The sequence below is a fragment of the Manacus candei genome, unplaced genomic scaffold, assembly GCF_025592945.1.
Source record: "Manacus candei isolate 608988 ecotype Guabito, Panama unplaced genomic scaffold, ASM2559294v1 h1tg000005l, whole genome shotgun sequence".
Taxonomy (NCBI): domain Eukaryota; kingdom Metazoa; phylum Chordata; class Aves; order Passeriformes; family Pipridae; genus Manacus; species Manacus candei.
The window spans coordinates 16837309-16857435 of NW_026138053.1; the positions used below are offsets into that span (position 1 = coordinate 16837309).

General features: G+C 38.2%; 1 protein-coding gene and 1 long non-coding RNA gene across 7 annotated transcripts in view; one reads left to right on the plus strand and one right to left on the minus strand.

The window, feature by feature from the left end:
* LOC127477049 (uncharacterized) overlaps nucleotides 1-20127 on the plus strand; it is a 157433-nt gene that overhangs the window by 133830 nt on the left and 3476 nt on the right. The window contains exons 4-7 of one of the 3 annotated variants that reach the window (XR_007906828.1): nucleotides 8082-8136; nucleotides 10754-10883; nucleotides 14216-14413; nucleotides 15146-15319. This is a non-coding gene — a long non-coding RNA (uncharacterized LOC127477049). The other 2 variants (XR_007906830.1, XR_007906829.1) reach the window with 2 other exon arrangements.
* Nucleotides 15386-20127, minus strand: part of COL11A1 (collagen type XI alpha 1 chain) — a 133819-nt gene continuing 129077 nt past the window's right edge. For all 4 annotated transcript variants that reach the window (XM_051800312.1, XM_051800294.1, XM_051800304.1 and 1 more), the window contains 3 exons: nucleotides 19574-19642; nucleotides 18664-18897; nucleotides 15386-17136 (listed from right to left, as the gene is read on the minus strand). In XM_051800312.1, the coding sequence (XP_051656272.1) occupies nucleotides 16990-17136; nucleotides 18664-18897; nucleotides 19574-19642 (450 nt within the window). In that variant the 3' untranslated portion in view covers nucleotides 15386-16989. The remainder of the gene's footprint in view (nucleotides 17137-18663; nucleotides 18898-19573; nucleotides 19643-20127) is intronic.

Sequence of the window (20127 nt, forward strand, 5' to 3'; positions counted from 1 at the left end):
CATTAGCATTTCAATATTTGGGTTTATTTCTATATTTAGGCATTTTACCATATTTAACCTTTTTACTAAGACCCTATAATCTCTTTTCTTGGGTAATTTCAGTAATTGCAGTAAGAGGTCACCAGTGACAGAACTATTGCTGGAAAGGACTTCTGGGAACCATCAACTCCAGGCCCTGCTTGAAGTGGTGCTATTACTAGAACTTGGTCCAGCCAGCCCTGACCTTGTCTGGCTGAGTCTTGAATACCTCCAGGGTGTTCTTGCTGAAAAACCTGTCTCTGTGCAGCACTACCTTCCTTGAGAAAAAGGTTTTTATTTGATGTCTACATGACTCCCCTTCAACCTGTTGTGGGTTTTTTTTGTCACTTTCATACTAATATTGAGTTTTTTTGAGCCTTAAAAAAAAAAAAAAGCCTCTTGCAGCTTACATCTCAGTTCTGTTGTCCTGTTATCAGAAGCTGACAAAATCTTCTGTGGTTTGTTGTTTGGTTTTTTGGGGGGTTGTGTTTTGGGTTTTTTAATTAATCTTGCAGTATAGTGAGAGAAGAAAAAATGAGTTACTTCTAAGAGTTCTGTTTGTGGTCTTTCATATAGACCACAAACTTTTTTTAGGGAGTAAACAAGCAGAAAAACTGAAATTAACAGATTTTCAGGCTCCTTTATAAATGGAGAACAAACTTTACTTTCCTTATGTGAAATAGTGAAAACTTACCTTTTGGGTTTTCAAGTAACAAGTGCTATAACTGGTTGTCAAAAATAACTTAAATTTTGTCTGAATATCTAGTTATCATTTTATGGTAAGATAGATGAAAACAGTAACACAGGAATCCTAGTGTATTGGATAATCTAGTCCCAATGAGCTCTTTGAAATCTTTTTACACCTTTGAAGTGCAGTACATTACCTAATCCTAACTGCATCTCCTGGGTACAGGATTCTTATGGGAAATAATTACTGGTGGCCTAAGGAAACCTCCTCAGCATGTGCTCTTTCTCAAGACTTACTTATGTATCCTGACCATCTGAAGAGGTAATTTAAGAGAAACTGGTGTTTTTTTACAATTTCTCAATCAGTTTATATCCATGAAAAAAAATTAGGAGAAACTTCTAGTCAAGACACTTTTTTTAGCACATTATTAGAACAAATTGGACTTCCACAAGTGGTGGCAAACCACTTGGCTGCTTCTTTTGCAGTTAAGTTACAGTCTCTGTCAAAAAGTTTCTGCCTCTGGTTTACATTTTTGTTGAAACTGAGACCCCCTACGATCTAAGACCCCCTATGATCTGAGATCTCCTATGACCTTTCCACACAGAGAACAAATGGATGTTAATCTGTAACTTATGTCAGCTCTGGAAACACTGTAAACAGTTGATTTCACTTCATTGTGAATACTCTAATCTTCCTCTAAGAGATGATGGTGCTACTCATGCAAGCAGCTTGGAAACCTGCAATTCTTTAAAAGAACAAAGAGAATTTTGAGAACAAGTACATTGCAAGGTGGCTGCCTGCATCTTATTTTCTGTTGTTATTGGAGAGTTCTTATTTATCATAACAAATAAATTCTATTTGACTGTTGAAAGAGAATGAGAAATAGAGGTCTGGATAATACATCGATCTAGTCTGTCAAGCTGAGGGTTGATTTGAAGGTCAGTCGTGTTCTTTTTCCACTTACCCATAACATGATGACTATAATGATATATGTGTAATATAATTTGGAAGAACAAAAAGGGTTTTCAGATTTCTGATTATAATCCTGTTTGAAGCTTTAAAATAGATGTTTGGGTTTTTTAAATTGAAACAGTTTTATACATTAGTATCCTTGTACCATTAGTCATCAGTCAGCCCCTTTTTTGCCTTAAGTGTAAATACTGACAGAATCGGAGCAAGCTGTCCTGTATGAACTTGTTCCTGATTTAGTAAGATTTCAAGGGTAGTGGGATGTCAGGTTGATGCTTTTCCTCTCTCCTCAGAGAGCAGAATAGGCCAGGATACTTCAGAGGTGTAGCTCCAGTGGCAATACTGGGGTTTGCTGTTGGTAACATACATTGGCCAGGGAATTTAACAAGGCAGGAACATATAGATATATACAGGAAAAAACAGATTAGTTCAACAGTTAGCAGTTTAGCAGATGAGATTTGATTCATGTAGTCCCAGTGTGGGCTTAAAACAGCAAATATGAATACTTGGGAATTTATTCCTGAAAAAGTGGTGTGGAGGGGCAGGTGAGGAAGAGAGTTGAGAAGCTCTTCAAAGACACAGCTGGTTCTAAAGCTGGTTCTATCAAAAAAGTTAGGAAAGAGGTCTGTGAGCATCAGAAACATAGATTATAGGAGCCTAGTTGCCACATATGGACATAGATCATCTACTGGACAGTGCTGCTTAGTCACAAAATTAGCTTGTGGGGGGTGTAGCTGGGGTTAGTCTCTCTTGCTGCTTGGGAAATCATCATGATTTGATCCAGATGATGGATTGGGGCAGTCTGAGTTTGGATAACACCAATCTTGTTACTCTCAGCTCTGTATCCACAATCCTGTCATCATCTCCATGTAGAGATATGTGACTGCTATGCCAGTGAGAGATGAGTAGTTCCTTCTAGCCTACCTGCTGCTTATGCATGTTCGCACGAACTTCACCTTGAGCACCTTGTTAACTCCCCTATGGCTAATGCAGAGGGAGAATAAGGCATACAGAAAAGAGTGTGTATAGGCATCCATCCTTAATGAAGATGTTTCTTGTCCTGCAGACATTTTTATTCTTAATGTCAGCAAAAGTGAAAATTACAAGTGTTTCTAAAACACAACTGCATTTGACCTGACCTCAGCAGCTCCTCTGCTGCTGCACAAGGACAAACCACTTTGCTTCCAAAAGAGCAATAACCTTATTCTCTATGCACAGACCCCATGAATTCATTTTATAAGAGAGCTGAGTAGCAAACCTGAGATGCTGATCAAAGTTGATTCTTTAGTGAAGTGAGGAATACTCAGGCAAATTAATGATACTTCCTTGAGTGTGCATTTAAAGCCTTATTAAGCTCAATACTGTAAAAGGCAAAACTATCCCCTCCCATTCATACTTTTAGGCCTCAGTAGTTACATTTCTTCTATTACCAGAGGCTGGAGGCCAAGGACTGTTATGTCAAAAGTAGTACTGCAAATGTTGAGCATAAGTACTGGAGACAAATTTAACATACGGACTTTGTAAAGCTGTATGGGATTAATCTAGGCTAGGATCCTGAATCCTCAGTGATCAGCACAAGCTGATTCAAAGGATAAAACCAGCAGCAGGTACTTGTCTGCAACTGTCTTCAAGGAAAATTTTTCTTTTTAGGCACAGTAGTTAGAGATTGCAGCAGTGCTTCAGATGGTGTTTAAAGAGTCTGTCACCTCTTTCCAAGAACTGAATATCTTGAGCATCTGCTAGATATTCAGAAGTGATTCAGATCAGGTCTCTAAGGAGGAAAGGTAACAAGGGTTTGTAAATATGATCAAATCCTACAATAATAACTGAACATCAATGCTAGCTTTAATGAGAAAAACAGAAGGTGTTAAAGTGAGCTAGAAAGCTTTTAGGCCTATTTAGTCTCTCTGCCAAATGAACAGCTTTAATACACAAGCTTTTTGCATGCTCATGCAGTTAACTCAGTATGTTTTATAATGCTTGCCTTGTTAGTGAAAGATAAGAATTTCATTGAAATGCAACAACTTCAGTGAAAATATCTGTTATTTCCTGATTGCTTAACAATTCTGATTTCTTCTGATTTCAATCCCATTACAAGAATTACAAGTGAGGAAGGACTCTATACAGCTGCTTCAGAAATTGTTTGTCTTCAGTGGCACATTTGTTTTTCATCTGAGTGTTGACTTAAATTGCATTTCATCCCTCATTTATATTTCTCATCTGCATGATAACATTGTGCACGCTGATGCAGTTTCTCTTGCTATCATCCACGACTCTTTCTGACTTCATTTGACACTGTATTAAGGTAGACCACATTCTTGTTAACATTAATAAGCTCCAAAGTGGTTGAGTGCTGCTTTGAGTGAAGACACATGAAGGGAGGAAAATGTAATGACTGTACACACTGTGAAGTGAAAAGGCTGTCTTAATGGACTAAAATCAACTTAGAGGATAAAATGATTTGACTAACATATAGTTGAGATTAACTTGTCTGATTCAGCCAACAGCTTGCTTAAAGTATCATTATTACCATATCACTAAGACCTACATTGTAAAGGGTTCCCTGAGTCTGATAGCTCTGGTAGCACTCATGCCTGTAAAACCTAATTTTACTCCTGGGTAGGTACTTAGTCTAATTTATTTCACTTCCTTATGCTTATTGCAGAGAATATATTTGGACATAACATTTGTTCTCAAAGTCTTTTGAAATGAAAAAAACCCCTAAGCTACCGGAATGTCCTCACAAGGAGAGTGGCCAGTTCAGAGAATTGTTCTCAATGAAACTGGGTCTGAAATCACGCTAAGATTTTCTCTGTATTTATGGATTGCATAACTTATAGTGTCAGCTGCTGGATGGCACAATATACTTCCAGTCACAACAAACATTCACACAAACACTATACTATGCGTGAAGGAAAAAATCGTGACAATGATTTTATTATGGTTAATGGAGCCATAGAGCTCAACATGGTGGTACAGTGTGTCTGCAAAGAGGGTTTTGGTTTTTTTAACTTTACATTAATACTTGAGAGATGACTGAAATAAAAATACTTTAAATCTAATGCAGGATTAAAACAACAGTTGGGTGTTCTTCAGTCTTTATTTTGTACTTCTTTTGCTAACATACAAAAACATCACTGTCTTTATGTTTCCAAAGATATTTTTCTTATTATATCATTACTTCATTATATCTTCTAGCAAGTAACATCACTGGCAGTCGATCTGTGTATGTATATGGACAATTTTTTCCGATATTTTTACTTAAAAGTTTTGATAGGGTGAAGCATAAATGTAGCAAGGTTCTCCATTCTGTGTGCCAAGAACCTTCTTTCTTCGGAAAGTTGGAACACTCGTTTTCCAAGAATTCTGTGGAGAGACAGAACTCTTTCACAACTCGAATTTTTGAAAGTGAATTGGATGCAACCGAGACTTTCAGAAAAGCCTGATCTCTTAGCAAACATAGGAGGTACTGAAAACATGAGATACTGGAAATTTTGTGTATCCTTGAGGGCGGGCAAATAAGTCAAGACAAGTCTATAAGAAATACGTTGAGCCACTTTGTGGGGCACATTGACTGTACTTGCTGTGCATTTTACGTGACTTCTTATATTGTGTATAAAGTGCAAATATTAGAAGTGCTGAGACCCTTGTAACCAGGACTAGAACTTCTAGAATTGCTGTGGTAGTGAAGCCGAGTAAAGTGGATACACTCTGCTGACCTACTGTTTTAGAACTTACTTTTTTTAGTAGACTTTCCTCTCCAAAATCTTATGCCAATAATGACAAAGCAACAGAGTAAATAAGTAGGTACTTTAGCCAGAAAGTTCAGCTACTGACCTGTGTGCTAGGGATGATTTTACATTTCCCAGCATGCATCCATTTTGAAAGTTATCGAGGGGAATTTGGACTTCTAGGCCACTGCAGAATAATCACTGAGCAGTTATTTGCTGAAGACAATCACTATTACTAAGGTCCTTACTCCACATCCTTTGAAGGCACTGAAGGATTGTTATTGATTTTTGAGTAGCATTTGTAAGGGGCCTGTGCACTTCAGACCAACTGGACCACATCATTAGACTATCTAAGGGATTTTCCATCAAATATATTTCTGAAGGCAACACTAATAGAAGAACTCTTAACCTCTGAATCAGAAGATGGATGTATTAGTATTTTAAAGGAAAGAGCTTCAAGAAAACAGCTGCTAAAAGGCTGTTTGAAGTTATGGATCACGAGCTAATCCTTGATTTATGAAAGCAGCATGGTAACAGTTTTCTAATTAATTGATCTGATTGTTCTCAAGAGTGTTGGAGTCTTAATATTCACAGGAGTCAATGATTAGGAAAACCTATTTCTTGGCATCAAAACAAAGTGGACTCTTAGAAAAAAAGAATGTAACAGCTGCTTGGCCACACTCACTGCACCAGTGGCAGCTGGTGATGTAGCCACGTGAGTCCCATGCCAATGGACTGACTCACCCAACCTTCTCCTCTGGCATGGTCCCTCTTCTGTTGTAGCAGTATTTTAAATACTCCCAACACTGCTCTGAGGCTCCCTGGCTCTGATAACACCGGGCACTCAGGGCTACACGTGGAGGTTGAGGTTCCCAGTTCCTGAGCGCTGCTGCAGCTGGGGCTGTGTGGGTGACCCGTACTCACCACTGCTTTGCATTAGGCTTTGGATGAACACATCTGAACGTGTTGCAGAAATCCTGGGATTTTGTAATAGAATTTTAGAGTCAGGTCAAATTGAGCTAACTGAGATTTAGGTGAGATTACAGTAAATTTCACCTCTAATTAATTGAGCACCAATAGCACCTCAGCCAGAGCTGACACAATTTTTTTAAAAAGAACAGATTTCCACACCCGAGTTACAAATAAAATTTTAACAGGTTAACTTGGAAACAATGGTATCTATATCTGCCAAGCAAAGACTAAAGTTTATTTACTGCGAGAAGCTAGAATTAAAATTTCTGTTAAAAAAAATTTCTCTTTCTAAAAAAATTAAGCACACAACTTCAACTTTGTCTTTTGCCTTCGATTAGTGTTAATCTTGGGTTCTCATGCAACCTAATTTACTGTTTCCATAAATAGAATCCAAACAAGAATGCTATTTTTTTGAAAGAAAATACATATTCCCAGGGTTTTACACTCAAAATCAAGCAAAAACATGAGGAAATTAGTCTTCAGTTTTAGGACTTTCCTTTCTTACTACAATCTGGTTATCTTGACCACCATGTTAGCTAGTAAGTTTACCCAAATACCAGTCTGGTGTTATTGTAATTGCTACTGACAAAATGCTTATGCATAACTTCTCCAAATTTGTGAAGTTTATTAACAAGTGAGAAATGTAAACTTGAGAAAGCCAACACATTTTTATCTTTATTATACTGGATATGCCCTTCCAAAGGACACAGAGTTTGCTCAGAAGTTCGGCTTTAAGAGATCATAAAGCTTTTGAAAATATGTATTTAAAACACAAAACTTGCATGTGTTTTCCTTGTAAATAAAGGATAATGTAGTGCAGAAGAAGTTTATTTAAACTATGCATACAAATATGCATGAATGCCAATTGGATTCAATTTTGCTGCCTTAATTTGAATTAACTGATGGGTCTTTTGACATAAGCTGTACTAATTGTTGCTTATTTGGGTGCAGTATATCAGTGAGCATGGCAATCAAAAGCTTATCCAGATGTTCATATTTTCTTTGATTGCCCACAGCCTTAGGTTTGAAGAAAAGTCAATCAGCAAAATTATTCTTAGCATCTGTCAAGGTACTGATCACATTACCATAATAGTCAGAAAAGCAGAATGACTCTGATTCCCCTTTCACTTACCCTGGTATCAGCCCTCAGTAGCTCTCTGCACTCTTGGTTTGATACCATCACAAAACAGGGAAATTTTGTGAAATTAGAGCAAATGCCCTTACGAGTAGTTGATTTCACCACAGCGAAGCATGAATGTATTTTTATCTTCATATGAATTTATATTTATGTGAGTAACTTCTATAAAAGTATATTTTGTATGTTTTATACTGGTATATGTTTACAATGAGTTATTGACGGATGGGATATTTTTTTCAAACATCATATAAAAGCTTTTAAGAACTTGAAAAATGAAATGTATTGCACCCATGTGCAGGAAACCTAAGCCTACTGAAACAGTTTCTTTGGATTTGCCTTAAAACTTTTGGACTCCTGTAAGATACATCAAGCTTTACATTTACTACACAAACAATTTTTTTCAATTCTATTGTGTTTTCACAAAAGCATCCAGATAAAATTCATTTGTGTGTATTTTTTTTTCAGATATTATAAAAGCATCTGACAGAGAGAGTTTGCATTGATTTTCTTTTGAGACAAAATACAGCTCAAAACTGTCTTAACCTTTCTCTTCTTTTATCCCCAGGTGTTTGAAATGTGTCCATGCATTCCCTGCATAATTGGATCCTACCTCATTAAGGGTAAGACTTTGTTTTGCAATCCTGATAGGAACAGTAGTTAACAAGGGGGAATGCATGGTTTGCACCTGTGTTAACTTAAGAATTACCTGGAATAATGGTCTGGAGTTCTCCCCTGCTCAGGAATGTTTTACCTTGCAGTCCTCACCTGGCTGCCTGGCAGCTGAATACTTTGAGCAAAAATTATAATCCCATTTTTTTCTGATGCCCTCAGCCTAAGACAATTTGCAGGCAAGGAGAACTGAGGGGAAGAGAGCCCAGCCTCTGTCTATGTGTAGGACTGGTGCACGTCTCTTACTTGTTGCATAGAAACATGCTGAAACTGTGAAAGTAGAAGAGTCCTTGCCATGGTCCTTAAAGGTGATGGACTGTGGAAGACTTCTTATTTTCAGGTGTTTATCTTTGAAGTTTGCTGAAATGTCCTTCATGTTTCATGAAGGGCAAAAGCAGACCTGTGGGCAGTAACAGCACTGTGTGCTTCTTCTTCCTATTGAGTAACAAAGTATGTACTTCTCTTTTAGACCTTTTAATGTGTGTCATGTCAAAAAGATGAATTTAACCTGACAGATGAAGATAATAAGGGAAAGATTCTGGAAATGTTATTATGGGTGATGAGCTCCAGCAGCAATTAATTCAGGAATGAGATTACTGAAGGAAGCTCCCAGATTCAACCACAAAACCTTGAATGTGGCTTAGCTCTCAATCAAAGCTTTCAGGAAAAGAGATTACATGAAAGAGGAGCTACTGCATCCACCACAAAGCTGCTTATTTATGACTCATGTCTCAGTGGAAGAGTTTTCAGCATAAGAACTTTTTGAATGGTGCTTCAAAATCAATGACACACAACCCTAGCTAGTTTATAGAGTTGTTTGCATACCTGCTATTAGAAGGCCCACAGCTACTCAGGTTTTGCAGCCCTTTCTACCACAGAAATACTGAGGTAAAGAAAAAAAACCAACGCTGTTCTTCCCTTCACTCTCCAAAAAGGTTGCCAGAGCACATGCACAGCTTTGTGTGTTGTGAGGAGGAGAGGGAAAGGTTTGTATTTTGTGGGTTTTTTGTTGGGTTGGGTTTTTTTAACCTTATTTATGCCTTTGAAGAGATAACAACTAAATATGAATCCGCTTCTTCCACACCTACAGATATAAAAATCTGTGGATGCTTTGTCTGGGACATTAATATGATGCTTTTAAGGAGAAATGAGAATTGAGGGGAAGAAAAATGCCTGACAAAATGATGCTGGGCTGAGGCAGCCCCATGGACACAGAGAACCTGTGCTGCCAGTGTCAGACCAAACTCCCTCCTTGGTAGAGGTGGAAGCTTTGCTCAGAATAAATATCCAAATAAGTGTAATTAAAGCCATGTCTTAAAAGAGGGCTTTTGTGTATTTCATCAAATACTCAAGTGCTAGTATCACCTTGAGTGCTCTGTGCAGTTTTGGGTGCCACAATACAAGAAAAATCTAAACCTATTAAAGAGCAGCCAAAGGAGGCTACAGAGATGGTGAAGGGCCTTGAGGGGAACCCATATGAGGAGCATCTGAGGTCACTTGGTCTGTTCAGTTACAACTTCCTTGTGAGGGGATGAAGAGGGGCAGGCATTGATCTCTTCTCTGTGGGGACCAGTTACAGGACCTGAGGGAATGGCCTGAAGTTGTGTCAGGGGAGGTTGGATATTAGAAAAAGGTTCTTCGCCCAGAGAGTGGCTGGGCACTGGAACAGGATCTCCAGGAAAGTAGTCACAGCACCAATCCTGCCAGAGTTCAAGGAGCATTTGGAAAATGCTCTCAGGCACACAGGTATGATTTTTGGGGCTGTTCTGTGCAGGGCCAGGACTTCGGTGATCCTTGTGAGTCCTTTTCAACTCAGGATATTCTATGATTCCTCAGCTGTACTTCGTCATGTTTCTTTGTAATCCTCCCTTGTCACACATACTGTGTTTGTAGGCCCTGGGCTTTACCCTTTTCTGCTTTTTGCAATGTTACAGCCCTGACCTCTGTGTATGTGAGTCAGCCTGCATTTATTTACAGATATTTGGGAGCACACATCAAGCTCTGTCTTCCTTCACTGTGTTTAAACAGAAAAGTTCGGAATGATATCTGGCTATGAAAAATATTCCAGTGTTGCAAGAGAGCCCTAAAGTACTTTGATGTTTTTGCTTCCTCTGAGTTATGCCTCTCATTAGTGTTAAATGTATCATTTCATACACCATCACAGCTGAGTTCCACTTGGGTAACGTGCATCTGAATTTGCTGTATATCTATATGATGTATTTATTGTTATGCATATTAAGAGGTTATTAACTAACTGTGCTTGCATATGTTTCAGCCCTTAGTTGGCTATCAAATTTGTGATTTCTCTTTCATCTTAGTTTTATAGTAGATGATTCTAACCTAGTCATTAAATTTAATGAGTAATCACACTGGCTAGCTGCTGTTTCTACATGGTACACTTGTGCATACAGTCATCAGAAAGATTATGCAAAACATGAGAAATGAATGCACACGTGCAAAACTGCATAATGTCTTGAAATAGTCAAGAATCATTTAATCAGGAAAAATTTCAGGTATTGTCAGTTCACGTGTACTGTCCATTTTTAATTTTTTTATTGCTTTCTCCAGGAAAATTTTCTTGGAAAGATGTGATGCCAGTTCAAATGTCGTTCCTCAGTGCCACGAAATAATGTGGCTGCTCCACAAGAATAGAGATCCTGCAGAGCAAGCAGTGTCAGGACTGTTTTGAGAGTGAGAAGTGAGCGTGGGAAGGGAGGGGATGGAGAGCAAGGGACAGGGACGTGGCTGCAGCCAGTGCTGTGTTTTCCGTAGAGACATGGAATTGTTGCTGTTGGTTTTAGGTGTGTGTTTTGTAAACCGGGTTTGCTGCTGCCTCCTTACCAGGGGGCTGGTGTACCTCTGCTAATTGGCAATGAGAAACAGACCCTGACCCCTGCTCTACACCAGCAATCACATGGGATGCTCCCAGACTGGCCATAAAGATTTCTCACCCTCTTGCCCTATATTGAGGGAAGCAAATTCTCCTATCATCCTTTTCCCACATATTTCCCCACTGCTTTCTTACTTCCTGCTCCCCCTCCACATTTTCCTCCTTTCTGTTGTGAGAAACTATTTTATTGCGCCTTTATTCTTCTATTTTATTGCACCTTTATTCCACTGTCAGTATTGTGCTCAGCTCCTGTACCCCAGCACATCGACTGTCTCAGTGTGGCTATGAGGGGACTTCCTCCTACCAGTCAAATATTTTCCATCAGTTTGGAGAAAAACATCTTATAATTTCAAATGGAAACATCACAGCTAAAAAAGTGGGGGAAGTTGGAAGGTGAAACATACTTTGGTCTTTTCAGAATTTAAAGTGCGGTGGAAAGTTTTTAGAAATTAAAATTCCTTTTCTGGCCCTTTCTGACAGTAAACAGCTTTGATCTTAATATCTGTGCATTGAACAACTCTGCAGGCTTAGAGCAAAGTGGATATTTCTAAAATCCTTCTGAGGAATAACAAAAGGATAAGTGATCCCTATACATCTAAATCAGAAAGTTACTGAATAGCGAATGTTACGAAGATTATCTATTTATGCATTCTCCAGAGCCTGAGCCCTCACATTGTGCTGTGTTATCTTGTGAGCCAATTTGGGCAACAGGACCCCAAAGCAGAGCTACTTTTACACCTGAGCTGCCACTGAGATGATATTCTAATAAAAAAAAAAGGCACAGGCCCAAGAGACTGTATGAATAGAATATAAAACTTTACCTTTTTTTTTTGTTTGTTAATATTTGACGGAAAGAAGCTTTTATACCAATAAAAACAACTTCATTCTAAATCCTTTCACCTCTCATTCCAATAAATTTACTTTCTGTGCTGTAATGAAGAGTACCTGCTCTACAAGTCATGCAGCTCCATGACGGTACCCTGGCTGACTTCACTGGGCTTCCTGCATAAGATGCTGAGTAAACTAACAACTAACAAATCAATGTTTCCATTTCAGAAACAACAATTATATTGTAATGCTGTTATTGTTATTTGTGAGTCATATCCTGGGTTTCAACATTTAGTTAATATTTTCTGTTTAAAAACTCGGGTTTATGGCTCTGCTGTAGCTATGTTTACTTTTTATTTGTGCTGGGGAACTTCAGAGCTTGCAGGCTGGACCTCTGCAGGCCACAACCTGATGGCCCTGCACTGCTGCAGCACAGGGGGTGCTGTGGCCATTTTCAAGATCTTTGGCTATGAGATATTTCAGGTTGAGAGGAGAACTCAGTGTGAGGCTTCTGTGTTCATTCCTGGTTAAGATGACCTTGGGACTCTGGGCAGCCTTGTTATCCCAACCCTGGAAACTCAGAAAGGTTCTTTTAATTAACCATTACATCCTTACACCATATCCAGTTTAGAGAACTTCTGGGGCTAGAGAAGAATTAATTTGGTTTTCTTCTGGCAATTTATTGGGTGGACTGAATTTTAATTTTCATCTGCATTTTAATCACTGTGCAAGCTGGAGTTCTTTTATGTTTCAGCAAGATTTAACTACAATGCCTTTTTGATGTTTTAAAAAAAAATTTCTTAGATCATACCAGGGAGCAGAGAAGGCACTTAGATCCCAGTCCCACTGCTGAATTCTTAACAACTGCTGTCTCTTACTGAAGTTAGGTGTGTTTTGATGGAGATCACTTCTTCTACCCTTGAGAAACTGGAAACAAAGTCAAGGTCTGCCAAAGCTCCCTGGACAACCCAGACAAAACCCGTCCGTGGTAGCAATGTAGGCTTTGGCTCCATCCTCCCTCATTAGAACTGAACCTTCATTCAACAGCTGGGAAAGAAACAAGCCCAATTTTGGCCAGAGCAGTATGTCTGAATATCTGTGTGCTTGCAGCCTTCCTCACTGAAATTATCTTCAGTGTTCTTACTGAAAACAAAATGTGTAAATAGCTTTAGAGCAATCTACTCCCTTGCAATCATCTTGGCATTGCTTTTCACTGAACTAACCATAAGCCTCTGATAATTTATGTGCCTACCAAAGGAACACAAATAAGACACACTTCTCGGTAAATATAATAGACAGGACATTTAATATGCTGTCTTTGTCATTTTCAGTTTTTTTGGTGCATGTACAATAGAAGATGTTCATTCACAGAAAAATGAGTGTGCTTGCAATAGAAAATCCATGGCTTTTAAAGCTTCTCCTTCTAGTCATTAGCATGTGAAGCTTCATTTTAAAATTAACAAAGCCGTTCCCCAGGGGAAAAATCTTAAGCAGATTAACTGTCCTTATTTTTTGAATCAGATGGTAGCTTTTTGTGTCACAGGGTGACTGTTGATGTTAGCCATAATGGCTGCCTGCTTAGACTGAAAATAAAATCTTTATTACATTTTATGAAGTTTTCCAAGAGATGTACCAGTCATGGTGAATTGATATTACCCTATCCTGGGCTAGAAAGAGGAAAGGAGAGAGAGGTGAAGAAACTACACCTACACACAGAACAGTTTATGCCTCTATGATCAGAGCTTGTCACTTAAATCTCTATTGTATATCCGTGTTATTCTGGACAGAACATTGCCTCAGTATTTGTGGGCTTGTGTTTGCCATGTGCTGACTCACTCCATTTCCATGCAACATAACCACAATCTGTGTTTGCAGTGGGGAAACCATCTCCAGGATGGCTTTTCTGGTTAGAGGGGCTTGAAGCAAACTTTCAAGATAAACTGCCCAGTGTGCTTTAGGTCAGGTGACCCCTCAAGATTACAGAACGTCCCGGTTCTGTTTTGTCAGTTCCTACAAGTAAAATCCAGATGGCATCTAATAGTTCCAACCTTTCTGGGATTGCACAGGTTTTTAATTTAGAATGGGAAAAATATTGATCCTTGTTTTCTTTTGGGTTTGGTTGAGTGAGGAATTTGGTTTGCATAATTTTTTGTAAGTTTGTTTTTATAATAGTGTATGAAGGATCTGAATCTGAGGTTTTATGTTTTTATGGTTAGTAGGATTTAATTACAGAATTTTATAGGAGGACTAATGTGTGAGTTTTGATGTGAAATTTCTTTTTGTTCTAAAGAGTGCTCTTTTTGTTTTTTAAGCACTGCTAAGATGAGACTTCTGTCGAGAGAAAAACGGAGAGCATAATTTTTGCTTAAAGGCAAGAATATATAATGGCATTTTCCCCCTTTGCAACCTGGAGAGGAAAAACAACAGCATTTTGAAAAAGAGAATGGACAAAGAGGAGTGAGAATAACTGGCAGTGGTGAGATGTTTTCATGACAAGGATAAATAGTAAGGTATGTGGTTAAGGCCTTAAGAAGGGTTAAAGAATAAACCTGATGGGTCATTGCCTGAGAAGTGTAGAAGACTCAAGTTTATTTTCTCTTTTGGGATGTTGCCAACACAAACCTTGGCAAGATGCTTTGACTAATTCTGGCAAAATCTAGTTTCATTTGGCTTCTTGAATACATCATTGCACTTTTAGAAACAACATTCTGCTGCAGACTAATCCTGACTCTGTAAAAACACAGCCATTTTTATTTTTTACCCATATCACCCTAAAGCACATCACCCAGAAGTGTTGGGGTTTTTTTTAGACAGGCTTGAACAGCTCAGCCCCTAACTTAACCTGGCCCACTTGAGCAGCAGAAAGTAGCTTCTCTTCTGCCAGAATTATCAGAGCTGCTTTCACAGCTTGCTTAGACATAACTAGAGTTAATAAAGAACAGTTAGCAGATTAAAAAAAGATAGGCTGTTTTGGAGAAGGCCCTGGGGACATACGTCTCTAGATGGGCCCCATCACCAGTTCTGGTTCCACTATCTAAAGCAAGGTGCTGGAAATTTTGTGTTCCAGTAGTTTCTAAGTCTTGGTCTAATTCTTGTCTTCTGTTTCCCATTAATAAGTAGGGTCACTTGCCTACTTTATGGGGTCCTACAAGGATAAGCACAAGACTGTGAAGCAGACAGACACTGTATCTTGTAAGAGTGGCTAGAGATGGAATATCAGGCTCCTTTCTCATGTTTGATAGGACTGCTGCAGCTACAACTCCATACAAGCCAGATGTGAACTTATCAGCCCTGCTGCACAGTGACGAGGCCAGACCAGCAGCTTCACTGTTGACACTTCTCCTCCCAGTGCTGTTGCCCAGTGCTTGCCAGGAGACGTAGTAAGATTACTTTTTTTTAGAGCCTGGATGGTCTGGAAGCAGAATGAAGTTACACTAATGACTGTGGGTGAGTTCTGGACACTGAAATAAGAGAATGACCAATCCAGATAGACAAGACTTGATTTTATTAATAAAATTTGTATTTTCCTCTTTGAGGTGACAGTTACAAACTTTGGTTCAAAAATAAAAGAAAATATGAACAGCAAGAAGTTGACTTTTGAAATCTCACTTTTACATGTATAAACGTGCATAAGAAAATACCAGTTGGAAACGAGCCAGCAGAAACTAGTACTATTTAATTTAACAATTTATAAGAAATAGAAACAAACATTTCTTTTCAAGTCTTACATATATTATGAAAAATAATTACAAAAGGATTTGTGTTGTAAAGCTAAAATGTAATTCCTACTTCCAACTACCTGAATAAAATGTTCAGAGGGAAGGCCAAACCAACCTGTGTTTTTGGTGAGCTTTGAATAGCGAATTGTAAGGGTTTGGGTCAAAGACAGCTCTGTAGGAAGCAGTCCCTCGTATGTTGCTTAGCAACTGTGTAGAATCACATGACCTAGACATATTGCATCCCTGGCCTTCAGGTGGAATAACAGGAAGAAAAATCATTCATATTAGTGGGACGGGCAAATATTGTATAGGACCATTCTGTGGAACTTTTAGTATCCAGTTCAGGAAGCAAACATCCATTGCTTACGTAAACATCTAAGTAAACACTGCAAAACTCCATAAATAACTGTTTAGAATTCAGTTTTTATATTTATGCAGACCAAATAAGCACAATGGAAACAAATCTAGATGAGATTAAAAAAAAAAAACAACAAAGGAAACCTATATGACTAATTTATTTCACACAGATTTTTTAACAGTTCTCTTACACAGAAGTTTGTTTTTTTTCTTACATATTTTCCCCACCCAAAAATATAAACTTGTTTCTTTTAGGTATATACAGTTATCTTATGAAATTATGGAATTAGAAAAGAAAATAAGAAGTCTGAGGTATTAGCACCATGGAACACAGCACCTTTGAAGGTGCTTTCATTATCAAAATTAATTGTCACAGAGTGATATCAGCAGAAAAGAGTTGTTTGAGTGTGCTGCTCAAGATCTTCCAGTTTTGCCACCTTAAGTTTACTGGCAACTTCAAATAACAAAGCTCTTCAACAACAATATATACAAAGGGATTTTATTATTAATCAGAAATGGAATTGGCTTCACCGGCAATTACAGTTTTATTTTTTCAGAATACATACACAGTATTGACCATGTAGTTTTGTAAATGTAAAATAACAGCCAGATGCAATTCAGAGACACATGCAAGTTTTGGAAATGGACAGAGAAATAACAGTATAGTACTGTACATAGAATAATTACAGTTTATTAAACACTTTCTTAACACCTCTTTGTTGTAATGGAAGGAGCACCATGTCGTTCGTTTTTTACAGCACCAGAGGAATCCAAAGGGGGTGTTCCTGAAGTGAGCCCTATGTTGTCTGTCTGTGCCACAGCATCTTTGCAAAATAAGTTTAAGTCATGTGATTCTGGCCCTACAAGGGCAATGATTACTTTCTAGATAAGACATACATACACAGCAAGACACATTTTCTATGCCATCCTTATTCAAAACTTGCATGTGGCATGAAGTGGGTTGGTAGCACCAAAGTGCAACATTTTGTTGATCTGATTTTGTCTTAAGCTTAACCAAGGAAGCAGACAGGACCGACCTCAAATCCAAACTTCTGATTCTGATCACCAAAGTCATTGATCATCACATCAACTATGGGCACTTGGTCTATTTTGGGCGTGTTGATTTCAATCACTGTCTTTGCATAGCCCTTTCTTGACTGTTAAAAGAGAAGCAAAAAAAAGCAAATGGTTATAGATCAATCAGAGCAGTGAGCATGTGCTGGAGATCTTCACAGGTTATCTCTGAAGTGGAGAATTTGTAAGTTTTTGCCCCGTCAGGCAGCAGATATTGCAAACTCTAAAGTTTATAAATTGTCTTACGATTTTTAAAATGTTTTGATTTTAGAAGGAGAATAGGCAGTAGTTTTTTGACTTATTAAAATAGACCTATAAATGAAAAATAATCTAAGACATTTCATCTTTCTTAAAGAATTCTCAGTTCATGTCTATACTATTTAATAACTAGTAATATTCCCATAGCAGTGCACATCTTCCTTGTGAAAAAATCATTAATTAGTTCTGAAAGAGAAAGAGTGTAACTGTCTCACAAAATATTACAGCAGCTGTTTGGACAGGAAAGAAAGTAGTAGTCTGACAGGACTGCCAACTGATGGACTTAGAAGCCAGCTTTGAAGGCACATCCTTGCTGCCCAAAGAAAGCTCTCTAGCTCCTCTATGTCATGCAGCCAAGTCATCATGTTAGTTATCAGAACTGCACTTCCTTTACATGGTCTCTTGTATTTGCTGAGACCCTTCAGCTGTGCCAGAGTCCTGGAGTTCAGATGAGCATCCAAGTTGACAGATCTGAGGGTTCTCAGTTTACAGAGTTACAACGTTCAGCTCTCTCAGGAGCTCTGCATTCACCCACTGTGGATAACAAAAGTGAAATAAAAATACAAAGCATATAGAAAGGCTGACATGAAGCAGTTTTGTAGTAGACTCTCACTGCTGAGCAGAGACTCTGCACCTCCTAAGCTGCATCTCTGTCTGAGAGCCAGGTGGCACTTTCAGGTCTCTAATTCTGTATCACTGACTTCTCAGAAACTGCCTTCAAAATGCTCCCACATCAAACCCCAAAATAATTAATGAGGCTTCAACTGTCACTTGCTCTTTTGACGTCTTTGTTTCAAAGTGTTGAGTACAAATCATTCTGTTTCTGAAAAGTGGTAACAGTTGTTATGCCCACAGAGACCCTGATGGAGAGGTGATCAGAGAGCTGATGCATGCTTGGATACCTCTGGGGATTTTAGCAAAGCTAAAGGAGGATTTTGAAAAGTAAAATCCACAAACTTCACCTGGCTTTGACTACACAAAATGAGGAAAGGAAATACAAAGTCACATATCAAACTATTAAAATAATTTACTATGTTTGGGTACCTACATATGGCTTATTTAATACATGTTTTTCTGTATTCACTAAATATTCTGTTTGCATATGCCTTGATGGCCATTCCAGGTTTGTTCCATTTCTGTAGTTTGGCTTATGGTTATTTCTTTTCGGTACGTATGTGAAAATTAAATATGGGACTAGTGTACTGTAGTTAAAAATCTACTAAAAGTCAGTATATGAAAAGTAAAGGGTTTAGAAAGCTTTTCTCAGAAGAAAGCTATGAAAAATAGATTTGTCTGATTTCTACTTTAAATGACAGGTTGGTTTTGTAAAGGCTCTTTGAGCATGTACTTACTGCACAGCCGTCGTGAAGAGCTTTGATGTAAGGATTGTTGTCGTAAGACATTTCTTCATCGTTCGATCCTAAGAACCTCAGTGCTTTGTCATAGCTGTCAGATGGGGCGTCATGCCAAGCTACAGACTGGTGACAGTTATAAGTGAAATTCTGTCTGGCAGAGGCACTCAGTAGTTTAAGGAATGTCATTTGGACCATATTAATGGAATTGCCTTCAACATCCAAATAGGAGAGCTGGAAAATTCAAGAAGTTAGATGAATATTTATCTTTTTTTTTTTTTTTTGTTACAATGCGAACTAAAATTATTGTTGACAAAAAAGAACCACATAGCTGTTCTTAAAAAAAAAATTAACTAACATATAACATTTTATGGAGTTTTAAAGGTCAATACAGCTATGACTCAGTAAATAGATTTTCATAATGTAGCAATATATTTAGGACGAGGAACCACATATTTTAGCTTCATTCCATTTGGAAAGACAGGAATTACTCCTATCTTATAGTGTAAAACAGCAGAATCTCTTTGGGAATCTGTTTTTAGTTAATCATAAAGTCATGTCAGCCTGCAGCCTCATCTTTTCATACTCAGTATATTTCCAGTTACTGCACTGGGGTGGGGGATCTGTGCTCCAGCTGCTTTCCTAAGGTTCAGTGGTGATGTGTGGTCTGCCAGAAGGCAGATCCTCACCATCGGGTGTGCAGGTGACCACTGGGATCACTGTGGGACAACACAAAGCAGGCTTCTGTTGTCCCAGTGGTAAGAGGCCACATAACTGCTGTAATATTTAGGGCAAAAAGGCTGGGGGGTCTTTTCATTATCTAAATATTTATAAAATTCCTTGGGATCTGCTGATCGCTGATAATGTGCACCTGATTTGTGAATACAGTTATGTTGCAGTGACAACTTACAAGTTTGCCTCGCTTGAATTCACTAAACCAAGATCCTGGATTCTCCTTTGGCCATGATGAAATTCTAACCTGTGCAATCAACAGCAGAGACAGAATTATTTAAAACATATATTAACAGATATGAAGGTTTTATATTACTTGGGACAAATTTCACACCAGATAATAAACAATGGTTCTTTCTGAAATCTCAGTCACTTTAAAGCTCTAAAATAGGATGTTTTTCTTGTATAGAATGCCTTCAAATTAGTGACTTTGCCAGGAACTCAAGGTGATAGCTTATAGAGTTAGTTCTAATTAAGGGAGACCATTATAATCTGTTAAGATTCAGGTAAACTGGTGGTATGAATTGTTGTTGTGAAGAGAGTCTAAATTAGAGTTTTCACTGCTGTTGCTGCTGATAGATCTCTCTCATTTAGGCAAGCTTTTAGAAAGCCTTCCTCTATACCTTCTGCTCCCTCTGATATAGTCTGTAACAGTGAGTAAGGACAGTGTTAATACATAGTGTTTTACATCTACTTTGCATAGGTATAAATGAATAGCTATAAATGAACCCA